This window comes from Biomphalaria glabrata, chromosome 2 (genome assembly GCF_947242115.1).
Source record: "Biomphalaria glabrata chromosome 2, xgBioGlab47.1, whole genome shotgun sequence".
NCBI classification, from domain to species: Eukaryota; Metazoa; Mollusca; class Gastropoda; family Planorbidae; genus Biomphalaria; species Biomphalaria glabrata.
In genome coordinates, this window is record NC_074712.1 from 4,608,796 (window position 1) to 4,622,270 (window position 13,475).

Consider the following 13,475-nt stretch of genomic DNA (forward strand, 5'->3'; position numbering starts at 1 on the left):
TCTATAGGGCATATGATAGAAATCTCATCTGGTTCTGTGGCCTACGGTTAACGAGGGTGTCATGTGGCCAGCACAACGACCGATCGTCTTTACTTTTCCTTAACTAATGCCAGTTACCCATTAGAGCATGGTGGACTCAGAGGCGCCCTATGGAACCCGAAATAAAAAAAAAATTCAGTCTTCACCAGGATTCGAACCTAGGAGCTTCGGTTCAGAAGCCAAGCATTTTAACACTCAACCACCGCGTCTCTATAATATGTAAACTTATAATCATTACTGTTCATAACAATCTCACATTTCAATTTTATTGGGTATCCCCTTCCCCCCCCCCAAAAAAAAACAACAACAACAACAACAACCACTAAAGGCTCATGTAGCCTACACGTCAACACTATTCTGGATAACTATTACTGAAATATAATTAAACATTAAAGGTTCATAATTGAAATCAAATTTAGTCAGTTTTGATAACACCCACAAGTTGTATCTCTCCCCTGTCCTATACGACATAATTAAGATGTCAAGGTCATGTCTCCATAAACAGAGTGCGATCCTGGGATAAGATTTGATTTTCCCCAAGCCTACGCATTTTTTTTCTACGCATATCGGCGGCATACCTACTATATGATTATGCTCTACCATTCTAAATGTTAGCATAGTTTGTCCTATAAAGCTAGAAAGCAGAGAAATAAAAGAGGTGGATATTTTCTTGAATGATTAAAGAGTGTATCGATAGACTCCTACGCTGAGCCATAAGGCAGAGAGGTAGATGTGATCGTCTCCCCCTCCCCCCCTGAAATTCTGTATCAACCTTTAGTGTAATTAATAGCCACTACGAGGCTTTTTGATGAAGTGAAACCCCCCTCCCCCCGGCCCCCCACCATGGTCAGGGCTGAAGCATTATTCTTTTCTTTTTGAAAAAAAAATTTACATTTCTTGCACATTTTTTTCACCCAAACTTTAAAGTCTTAAGTTTCTGTAGAAAAAAAAAAATAACCTTCGTTCGACATGTGCGTGGATATCGTCACTAGCTTAAAATTACAGTGTGTCTGTTCTATTTATGTGTAGGTTTCTGTTGTGTTGTTTTTACCTGAAAAAAGAGTCCTTGTAATCACAACATAAGGATCAATAAAGCAGTCTTAGTCTTAACATGTGTGCGCTATGATTATTCTCAATGGTTTTTCAATGTGTTTACTTTTTATAGACACTTTAAATTTTAGTCGTTTTGGTGTTATGGAGTAATAATTATAGCTTTTATATAGCGCTACTTTCATGCTTATAGCATGCTCACAGCGCTATGGTCCAATCTCATTTGTAGACCAGTTGGGGGAGGAGGTATCTGGGAGAAGGTTTTTCGTGCTGCCTTTAGACGCTCAGTAAACACAACTCTGCTCGAGTCGGGTGTCGAACCTCAAGATCCTTCAAGCGTACTTAAGCTCAAGACCACGCCTCCCACTGTGTATTTTTTGTGTGTTTCTTTGATGACGTTTGTAAGGGGTGGGTGATTGGTTTTGAATGATGCTACATAGGTGGCATTGTCGTTATTTAATCATAGCTAGGACAGACGACTCCAGAACGTGAGACTGAAAGTTTGCGTTACTGTAATGAGTTAGATTTTGTTAAGAAATATTACTAAAGTCAAGTATATTGATTTCATTTGATCACAAGTTGATTTTGTCTATATTATAAATAAAGTTATATTTAGCATTGTTCATAAGAAAGTTATTCAAGTTATTATTAGTTAAGATTTATTATGGTCATTATCTCATTTGGTGTAACGAGGGCTAAATACGAGGGCCCATCCCTCTCCATGCTTGACCACAGCCGAGTGCCAATTTGGTGGTTCGCCTTGGTCCTGAACATGTGACCGTTGTAGTCCATCCTGGGACTCTTCCGCCCTGGCCGGTGACCTTAGTCTATAAGGCCTTTTGCCAAGGGGGTGCCATGTTATCAGTATTGGAGGTAAAAAGCTGACTAGAGTTAACAGCTTCAAATACCTCGGAGCAATTGTCTCAGATGAGGGAACAAAACCCGAACTATTGGCCCGAATAGCACAGTCCACAGCAACCCTTTCAAAACTGAAAATAATTTGGAAATACAAAGGCTTAGCCCTCGGCACCAAAATCAGACTGATGCGCTCCCTGGTCATGGCCACTATTTATATGCTTGTGAGTCTTGGACGCTGACTACAGAGCTAGAGAGGAGGATCCTAGCAATAGAACTGACATGCTACAGAAGGATCCTAGGTAACACATTTAAAGACCGCATCACAAAACAAGAGATTAGAGACAGGATTATTGCAGCGATCGGACCCCACGATGACCTGCTATTGTTAGGAAACCCAAGCTTAAAATATATGGCCATATTACAAGATCCACTGGGTTCCTTCAGGGAACAGTACCAGGAAAAAGAAGAAGAGGCATACAGCGAAAGCGATGGGAGGACAACATAAAGGAATGGACAGGCCTGCCATTGATAGAGGTTTTAAACAAGACAAAGGACAGAGAGGAATGGAGAAAGACGGTCGACAAATCTAGCTTGGTGCCCCAACGGTCCAACAGACTAAGGGATAGATAGGGTAAGGTATAAGTGAAGTATATATTATACCTACAGTGGTTAAGATGTCTACCAAGTCAACCACCAGTAACAACACTTTGTTAACGAGATAACCACATTTTTTTAGATTGTTTTTTTTTATTCTCTGAATCTCTCTCTCTCTCTCTCTCTCTCTCACACACACACACACACACATACACATATATATACTTAGAGAGAGACCAAAAAAAGGGGGGGGGGGAGAAACTGAGTCACTCTTCAACAACATCCAGTCCATCGATTTTTTTAAAGAGACTAAAATAAAATGATCTTCCTTCTGTTTATATTTAACTTGCGTAATCAGATTACAGCTAGTCAGAACGTATTAAATGTTGATGGTTGACACTTTAACAAGTCTATTGGATTGGTTTAAAATCGTTTTGCTCGGTATAGTTTCGATGGTCTGGAGCTAAATTGATTCACTGTTGTACTCATCCAATCAAGAGACATTTTCACACTCTTGTTACTGGAGAGTCAGACAATAACTTGATGACCTTTCCGTTCTATCAATAGAACCAAAGTTCGTGAACTCTGTTGGAAAGGAAATTCATGATTAAAACATATGAAACTAGAATAAAAAAAAAAAAAAAAAGATTTTTAGAAATATTTCTTTTTATTTTTCAGAAAGAATGACTAGGTCTTTAAGATAAATTGTGTTGGAAGCATTAGGGCTTGAACAAATGATGTATATAGACTGACACAAGGATGGATTTAAAGGAGGGCCCATCGAGGCTACATCAAGTAAAAGGCCTCATCCTAAGAGAGAAAAAAAAATCCGAATTTCCAAATGTTTTTTTTTTTTTCTAACATTTTTTTTTCTCATTTTACAGCTGACTTTTGTATCGTGAATTGACAAGTATAAGCTTATAGCATGCTCAGAATATGTAAATACAGTTTTGGATTTACGGCAGATTGTCTCCCAAGGGCCTTACTCTCACACTAGCTCAAAAAATAAACAGTTTTTAAAACTAAAAAATGCATATTAAATATTTAAAAAAAAAAGTGAGATTAAATTTACAAGAACTCTAGTTCTTTCTTCTAAATGCTTTTCGATATAAGTATTTTCATTCATAAGTGGATCTTTTTCGAAAAAGTGTAGGGGCATCCACAAAAATCTTGTCCCGGGCCTCCACTTACTGAAATCCTGCCCTAGATTGACACATGAAATGCGTTGCAGACTAAACAAAAAAAGTCAAACCAAAAGAGCTTGAAAAATGATTTTACAGTGCTAAAATGTGCCCAAAAATTATCATGTAAATATTTAAAATCATAGCTTAATGTAAAACACTCATATTCCTTTTGTACATCTGATACGCCAAAAAGCTTTCTATTTTTAGGTTTTCCACAATGCATGAATAACTCCAATAAGATAATATAATATAAGATATAATAAGATAAGATAAATGGAGATCCGTTAGATGTACTTTAGGGAGTTTAATATATAAGGACAATTATCTCCTCTTTGTTTGCATTACAATGTCAAACTTGCGGTTTATATTTCTTAGTCACCAAAACACAATAATATATATAAAGAAGAAAAAGTGATACGGAGACATAAGCTATCGATACATTGTAGCTTCAGTCTGCTGGTCTAAGTATACTGCTTCATTAACTCGCTTTCACTTTCACCTATCCAGTAGTCTGTTAGACCGTTAGGGGTACCACGCTAGATCTGTCGACCACGTTTTCCCATTCCTATCTCTTTTGCTTTATATCGAACCTCTTTCAATGGCAGTCCCGTCCATTCTTTGATGTGGTCTTTACATCACTTTCTCTGTCAACCTCTTTTTCTCTTTCCTGGTGCTGTTCCATGAAGGAAGGTCTTTGCGAGACCTTAAAATCTTGTGATATGGCCATAGAGTTTTAGTTTGCGTTTTTTTTTTAAATAATAGTTAGCTGGTCATCGTGGGGTTTAATCGTTGCAGTAACTCTGTCTCTAATATTTCTTCGTTTGTGATGCGGTCTTTAAATGCTTTATGAAAACCGAACATAATAAAATTTTGGGTCGCAATGGTTAATTGGTATCGAGATTGGCTTCCGAAATAAGATGAACCGGGTTTGAATCCTGCTGAAGACTGCGATCTTTAAGGCGCCTCAGAGTTCATCCAGCTCTAATGGATACAAGCTTTTTTTTTTTTTAATTTTTAATTTTTGTATTTTGCAAGATTTTATATTATCTTGTTAAAAAACAACAAATTTATACTTTATAATCACTTCCCTCTTTTATTTTCTGAACTCCCAAGACATTCTTCGTAACAAATACTCCATCTTTCCCCCCAACAGATAGAAATCAATTTGTTTACCAATTAAGCTTCATTATGCTATCTCAGGGGAATGCTTTTAACGCTCAAACAGAAGAATGGCGAAGTAATGATCACGTACCATTAATTGCTAAATGATGTCGAACTCTGATCGAGACCGAACCGGAAGTTGAAAAAGACAAAAAAACTTGGAGATCCATTTATTTTGATCTACGTGGTGCAACCAATGGATCGGGCTCTAGTTTGTAGCAACTGGTTAACTTTGATTAGAGGGTAAGCAGAGCTTTTAAATAATTTAAATGCGAATTTCGAATTGGAGTCAACTTTTTTCAAATCTAAAAGAACAAACGCGAAAAGTTCTTTTTATCTTATGCTATATTATATAATACAGACATTACTTCAAAAAAATAAGATGATTACGTCCTAAGCGTCATGCCTTTAGCCATGCTTATTAACCAATGACCTAAACTCTGCCTAGTCACTGGTTTATATATGACTCTGAAAGAAAAAAACAACCTTAATACAAAAACACACACGCACACATATATCTAAGTGGAATAACTCTGCATTTCTAACTATATGTCTAAATAATGTGGAAGGTTATTTCCCTTATTCGAAATCAAATAAAATAATTGATCATCAATAGTTAAATGACTAATTAACTTTTTAATTGATTCATGTTTTTTAGGTACAACAAATAATTGTGCAAAGTTCCAACCAATCCCAAAATGGGCGTGGAATATATAACGTGTATATCTAAGGGATTAAACCCGTACATATTTAGAGTTGGAAATAGGAGACCAAAATGTGAACACTATTTGTACCAGACGGAATCGATAAAAGTAATATAGAAGTAAAAACAACGCCCTCAGGACCATGACCAGGTGCGCTATTGACATCCCGTCCAGAAACACCCTTCCAATATCGGACTACCCGTGTTGAAGTTCCATGTCTTCCAAACTCAAAATTCAAAACAGATAAACACAGCTGACACACACTTAAATCTAACACCCCCCCTCACTCCTCTTTTAACTCAACTACCCCCCCCATACTTTTTTTTTCTATACGCGGAAAGGAGAACGGCGGTTGAATAGAAAGATCAATTCCCGATTCCCAAAATAACATTTGTTATATTAGTAACTAATTTTACAATTTGCGTACACAAGAAAAACGCACTCGATGTCCCCGTTCTGTGGGAACCAATTGGGTTATATGTAGATGAGGTACACATACTTTAGCCTCAATCTTAGTCTGACACGCAGCGTGGGAAGACGCATAGAGCATTTATTGTTTGTTGATGTGTTCAGTACATGACAACATGTTGAAAACATATTCATCAGTATAAGATTCATAATGTTTGATACTAATTGTGTGTAAGTGGTTTTTTCTTTTATTAGTTTAAACGAAGTTAGGTACTAGGCATTTTTGTCGCATGGCCTTATATGTGTCATGATTATGTGTACGCATGCAACATAGTACATAAACAGTGCATAGCCTTATATGTGTCATGATTATGTGTATCCATGCAACATAGTACATAAACAGTGCATAGCCTTATATGTGTCATGATTATGTGTATCCATGCAACATAGTACATAAACAGTGCATAGCCTTATATGTGTCATGATTATGTGTACGCATGCAACATAGTACATAAACAGTGCATAGCCGTATATGTGTCATGATTATGTGTATCCATGCAACATAGTACATAAACAGTGCATAGCCTTATATGTGTCATGATTATGTGTACACTTGCAACATAGTACATAAACAGTGTATAGCCTTATATGTGTATGCATGCCACATTATGCATAAACAGTGCACAGAGGCTAACACTGATCTAACCCTTTCCCTCCTAATTGACGATGCCAATGTTGATTTGACCCCCACTAAACTAAATTGATTTTTGGATTTATAAACTTAAATTTGTGTTGTATAAAAAGAGCATGCATTCTCCTATAATTCGATGCCAAAAATAACATTTTCTGATAACAAATAAAAAGGGTTTTGAAGTTTATTCAGAACAGGATAGTGAAATACAAATGAGCAAAATAAATCATTCTTTCGGAACGGAGAAAATAATTACAGAGAGAAAGAGCTAGGAGATTTTTTCCACGAACACATACTATCACTTTGTGCCTCCTAAGAGTTGTATAGATGAACAGTATACTTCAAACACTTCAATTTTAAATGCTGGAAAGTGTAATAGTATAATAGTTTAGGGAAATTAGTTTGAAGCAAGAATGGACCTCATTCACTAACTGTAAACAAATAACAGCGAGCCACGTGCCTCCCTATTTCTACTATACCACTTACGACCTAATTCAAATCAAAATGGTTACCACGTGGCACTTTTTTTTTTCGTTGTTTTGGCAATGGTTATCACGTTTTGGTGACTGAGGTCCATTACTTTTGTGTTTCACTTTTCCTGCCTTAGGAAAGCAAGCTCAGCGCTTTATAGGCCAACCTCTGTGGCGGATCATTAAAGGGTTGGGGGGGGGTATCTGTGAGAAGGTTTTAGGGCTGCCTTTCAGTTCCAAACATAATCCGGTAAACGTCGAGGTTCGAACTTCATACCCTCGACATGTAGCCAGCGGTTACTACCACTCATCCGTCATTTCTTATTGTTTTATATAAGAGAATGAAATGGGGATCTCTCCTGTACATTGTTTCCCTTTCCCCTTTTACAATGGACCTCATTCACCAATTGTAAACAAACAACATTTAGTCACGTGATAATAGTGATAAAACAACGAAATAAAAAACTGTCACGTGGTAGCCATTGTGTATTAAAATTAGATAGTAATTTGTATAGAAGAGACAGAGAATCACGTGGCTAAATGTTGTTTGTTTACGATTGGCGAATGAGGTCCATTAGTAATTAGCAATACAGTTTGCATAGTGAAATTGTCTTTTTTTTTCCGCTCCTGATATACTAGCAAATGTGTTTTCGGTAGTTATGAGGTATCACTGAGGTCCTCGTATCTGAGTTAAAGGCGGTTCAATGCAGATCAAAGGTATTGGTGCGGCAGTAAGTACCTCTGCTAGAAAGAAGCACACTTTTTGATCCTGTGTGTGTAAATGGAAGCCAGACCTTCTCACAAGCTATGTCTTTGTTGAAGCGACGTTCGATTGTTTAAAATGAAAGTACACAGAAAATATGTAATAAAACTTTTACAGCTTGTAAAAGGGAGAGAAGAAGATGATGTAATTGTCTGCCCTTGGTGAACTACGAAATTAATTCCCTCATTTATTATATATTATTTAATATGCTAGAGAGAGAGAGAGAGAGAGAAAGAGAGAGAGAGAAAATGTAGATAGAAGAATGAGAGAGAGAGAGAGAGAGAGAGAGAGGAGATGGAACAAAGAGATAGAAGAGATCTTCTTATCTTATAAAGTACTGGGAGGGAGTGATATAATTGAGACAGATAGAAGGGAAAGAGAGAGATATCAGAGAGGGGGAGAGGAATAGGGGGGAGAGAGGAGAGATTGGATAACAAGAAAGGTTAATAATATTATCTGTGATCATTCATCTAGTGTCATGGGGAAAACCCCTAGATCAACTATAAAATGTTAAAATCCATACTTTACCTGTGCAGTCAACAAGTACACTTTGCTAGTGTGACTGAGATCACTGCGACACAAACTAAAGTGTGTAATATTCAATATACATTAAGACGTCTGTACGACGGGACTTAGCTAATCTCTTTCAATTTGAAGTCATAAGACGTTTGAGGTGTATCAATAGACCTCTTACAAACATAGCCATATACAACATTGGGCGTGAGAGTCTGACTGCTACACAGTGAACTAATTTTTTGATTTAACAAACACAGATAATGCATTAATAAATGAGGATTAATTGGAGTAATGTTTAGCTCGCTATACCACTGTTTATGTAGCCACATTAATATGCTACCTCTTTAGAAAAATAGGTAGCCACATCAATGTTTAAGCAGCCACATGAATTTTAAGGTAGCCCCATTAACGTTTAGGCAGCCACATGCATTTCTAGGTACCCACATCGGTGTTTATGGACTGAATGGGACTTCAATAATATACCGTGAATGTTTTGGTTTAAATTGTATTCCTAGCTGTAACAATTGTAAAGGTGTCCATTATCCTTGAGAAGTCCTGTGCTTTAATTAGGATGAGACCCCATACATTTGTTAAAAAAAAACTTTAATTTAATAATATAATTTAATTTACAAATTGTTTTCACAATGTCATGCTTTTTTTAGCATTCTAAATGCTCTATGGTCCAATCACTTTTGTGGGTCATTTTTTTCTGGGTAGGGAAACATGAGTATCTGGGAGAAGGTTTATTTTTTTATTTGCATTATTTATGTATGTGTTTCCTATTATATAAGCTACTAACATTTAACAGAAAGTGTAAATCTATATTTAAAAAAAAAGAAGGCATATTTTATATCAATAGCACTGTAGACTATTTTTTATTAAATTTTATATGCAGCGGTTCTTGTTATTTAATAGTTGCATGCTAACATACAAGTAGGTTCTCTTTCAGAAGAGAAGAATGATTAGGAATAGGTTCTTTGCTAGACCACCTTTTCCCAAGGGTCCACATCAGCCAAAGGATCATTTCATCATTTAGTGCACACAAGGACTCCACTGTTGCCGTAAATATCCTTGTCAATATGGATTAAAAGAAATGAAGCTGCCTTAGTCAAGAGAAAGTAATAGAAAGCTGCCTCATCAGCTAGACCAGCGGTTCTCAACCTTTTAAGCTCGGCGACCCCTTTTTACTATCCCCCATTCTGCCGCGGACCCCCCCCCCCTAACATACACAGCAATAGAAGAATACACTAAATACAATCCATATTTTCGATGGTCTAAGGCGACCCCTGACAAATCGTCAATCGACCCCTCAAGGGGTCGCGACCCACAGGTTGAGAACCCCTGAGCTAGACAAAACAGATACATACACATGCGCGAACTGTGGCACAATCTGCCGCTCCAGAATTGGCTTGATCAGCCACACTACATTCTGCCGTCTCAAGACGAAACCAAAGCCAGTGAGTCATCTGAGCGCAGCCATTTTTTTTCAGGTCATTTATTATTTTCATTGTTTATGTCATTTTTACATTGTCATTTGTTTGTATCACTGAAGAAATCGTTGATTATGCTCAGGTGTCAAATCAATTTTTAAATCTTCCCCTTAAAAAAAAGCGAAACTACTGTCTTTCTAACAAACACTTATGTTTGCGAAGTCAGAGAGTTACTGAGTTAAATAGGAAAGGTTTTGGAGAGGGATGGGTTGGCGTGAGATTATACTGGATAGAGACTGCTACTACTGGAATACTTGTAACTATTAAATAATCACTTCCTGTGACTCACCGTTTTTTTGCAATTAAGATTCGTCATTATCTCATTGGTTAGAAAATACCGCTAAAGATCACCAAGTCCGATTTGTCAGCCTTAGTCTAAAGTGTTTCCCCCAACCCCCCAGACACTTGGACCCTTGAAATAAGCACTTTAACATTTTCCTCGGGTTAAGAGAATAAAGTGGAAGAAAATAACCCACAAGTATTACTGAATCTTAACCTAATTGTGTCACATTAGAATCGATTAGATGACGACAGAATCAGTCATAGTAATAGACTAATTTGTAGAGATCCAAAAGAAGCCAAATAAAAAATATAATTTTAATAAAGCAAAGCTTTAATGAAGGGTAAGAACTATAACTCTAGATAATGTAGAATTTATTTCCCTTTTTCGATGTCAATGAAAATTAATGAACAATAATTAATAAAATAAACTGGTGAATTTTAAAAATTGATTAATGATTTGAAGTGCTATGTAAATAATTGTGCAATATTTCAACTTTACCCGAGAATGGGTGAGGGAGAAATAACGTGTACATTTATCCAAGGAGACAAAACTCTAACATATATATCCGTATTTCTTAATACTGTAGTATTAGTTTCCATTTTTGAATTATTGTTTTTTTTTTTTTTTTTTTTTTACTGATTAATGTTTTGTTAGGTACAATAAATAATTGTCTTTAGTTTCAACTTACCCGAGAAAATGGATGCGGGAGAAATAAAATGTTTAAAATTTTGATTTGACAAACAGACAGACAAACAGACAGACAAACAGACAATTGAGTTGATATAAACTTTGTAAATAGGCAAAAACGAAATGCCTTCATAAAAGACTGTCATTAAAGACCGCTATATTTCTTATTCAATATGCTACGACAAATACGTATAATTGCTCTTTCTTCACTAGACACTATATTATACATAGTAATTGCACCCACACAGCTCAGTATCATGTTCTCCGCTATTTTGACTGATGCAGTCATAGATAGAGAAGGAATATAACGTTTACATTTCATGGTTGTATCTGTGGCAATTTATGTCTCAAGAGACAATTTTTTCCCTTTGCAACTTCTTGGGTGACTAAAGAGGCCAATCCTTGATACACGGTCTCAGGTTAGGCATATGTAATCCCAAGGCGCCGTTGTATTTTCACCTTTCTTTCTGCTTCTGTTGTGTGTGTTATCTGCAATCCGAGACCTTTCCTTTATGCTTTCTCTCTATGTGGATCTATCCAGTGCCACATTTTCCCAGCTGCTAGTTTCGATTCTGAGGAGCTTCATGTCGCGTTTGCATACATTGTCTTTTCTATTCGAAATCGGAAACAATATCAACAACAGGCGTCAGGGACTAGCTATTGGCTGACGACTGTGCCCTGCTCGAAAATCGATCTCCAGAGCATGTTCAGTCTTCGGCCTCACCATAAACACGAAACCGGTCTTATGTTTGCTTGCTTCTGGTAAAGCCTACTCGGATCCATGCATAAAGAGAAATGGACAGGAAATAAATGCAGTGGACGGATTCCCCGACCTGGGCAGCACACTCTCTGAGTTCACTTTAAGAACGAAAAAGAAAATCTGTATTGATTGCAATTATTTTCTGCGTTGGTTAAATCGGGACAGACTGAGAGACTGACAGACAGACAAACGAAAGAATAAAGAGATGGACTGTACAAAAAAAAAAGCAGTAGAAAAAAATGTTTAAACGTAGCTTCTAGGGAAGGAGGTGCGGTGGCTGAGCGGTAGAGCGCTTGGCTTCCGAACCGGATCCGGTGTTCGAATCTGGTGAAGACTGGGATTTTTAATTTCGGGATCTTTGGGCGGCTCTGAGTCCACCCAGCTCTAATGGATACCTGACATTAGTTGGGGAAAAGTAAAGGTGGTTGGTCGTTGTGCTAGCCACATGACACCCTCGTTAACAGTAGGCCACAGAAACAGACCACAAAGTCTGAAAAGGAAACTTTACTTTACTTTTCTTATGTAGGGTAAGGAACTGCTAATTACTGCCATTTATCTGAAAATTATGTGGTTTATATCACTATCTGCTATATAGAACAAAAATATTTAATTTGTATGATTTAATTAGTATAAATGATTAATTAATTAACTAATTTTCGGATTGATCCGTGTATTGTTTTTGGCTATGAAGAATTTGCAAAATTTCAACTTGATCTGAGAATGGGAAGAGGGAGAAAAACGTATCTAGACGTAAATATAAAATGGAACTAAAACCATATACATACATATATCCACATCTCTTATTAAGTAACATTTATTCCCCTTATTTCAAAAAAAAAAAATTAATTAATCGCTAACAATTGATTAACAGTGTTTAACTTTTTCGATTGATAGATCTACATGTCTTGACAAGTTTATTGAATAATTAAAATAAGTTTTAACTTGATCCGAAAATGGGAAATTTTTTACCACACAGACAGACAGACAGACAGAGAGTAAATATAAGCTTTGCAAAAACAAAAAAACAAAAAAAAAGACACATTTTCCCTAAAAAAAATAATTATGACACCTTTAAACACTCAATATTTTTTGTTTTGAATAGAAAGACAAGAAACATTAGCAGTCGATCATCAGTTCGGATGTTCAAGAGTTTAGCCCGGAAGGACTATGCCTCTCAGCAGGTCTGCCTCTTGTTACTGTAACCATAAATGTTAATAACTTCCCTCAACCTTTTTAATCGATTTCAATCTGTCCAGGTTTTACAAACCTTTTTTTTGTTTCGTTTATTTAGTAAAACTTTTGTATTCCCAGATCAATGCCTATTACAAGTCTCTGAAAACTGGCCATGTAGTCTACTGATGTCTGGAAATGGATGATATGCCTTTCTGAAACGATGTGATGTTACGAACTATGTTTTGGATCATCATGGCCTACTCCATCACGGTCCTTATGTATGATTCATGCCAACTGTTATCTGGTATTTATTTGTTAAATTTTCGTTTAGAGTGCAGTGAATAAGTAAAAGCAGGAGCGGCGCAAGGGGTGGGGGCCCCCCTGTGTGACACCCATTGACGGAAATCATACGTTTTTTTTTTTTGAGAAGAGTAATTGGGGATGACACGTTACCTAGCGACGCTCCTGATTATAAAAGAGCTAATTTAAAGATGTGTTCTCATTTCAATTTACTGTGACTACTGCCGAGGATATTTAGAGTTTACACATTTGTTAACATTTTTTGATTGTAAGTTAACTATGCGATGTGGATAGCAGGACAGTGATAACAACATCAGCAAAATGTAATTATAAAAAAAAGGACT

At 36.6% G+C, this 13,475-nt stretch overlaps 1 protein-coding gene across 1 annotated transcript in view; it reads left to right on the plus strand.

Annotated features, from left to right (window-relative positions):
- Positions 1 to 6,038: 6,038 nt before the first annotated feature.
- Positions 6,039 to 13,475, plus strand: part of LOC106050326 (uncharacterized) — a 32,905-nt gene continuing 25,468 nt past the window's right edge. Inside the window, exons 1-3 of the mRNA XM_056018812.1 lie at positions 6,039 to 6,229; positions 12,761 to 12,839; positions 12,970 to 13,135. Coding sequence (XP_055874787.1) covers positions 13,057 to 13,135 — 79 coding nt within the window. The 5' untranslated portion in view covers positions 6,039 to 6,229; positions 12,761 to 12,839; positions 12,970 to 13,056. The remainder of the gene's footprint in view (positions 6,230 to 12,760; positions 12,840 to 12,969; positions 13,136 to 13,475) is intronic.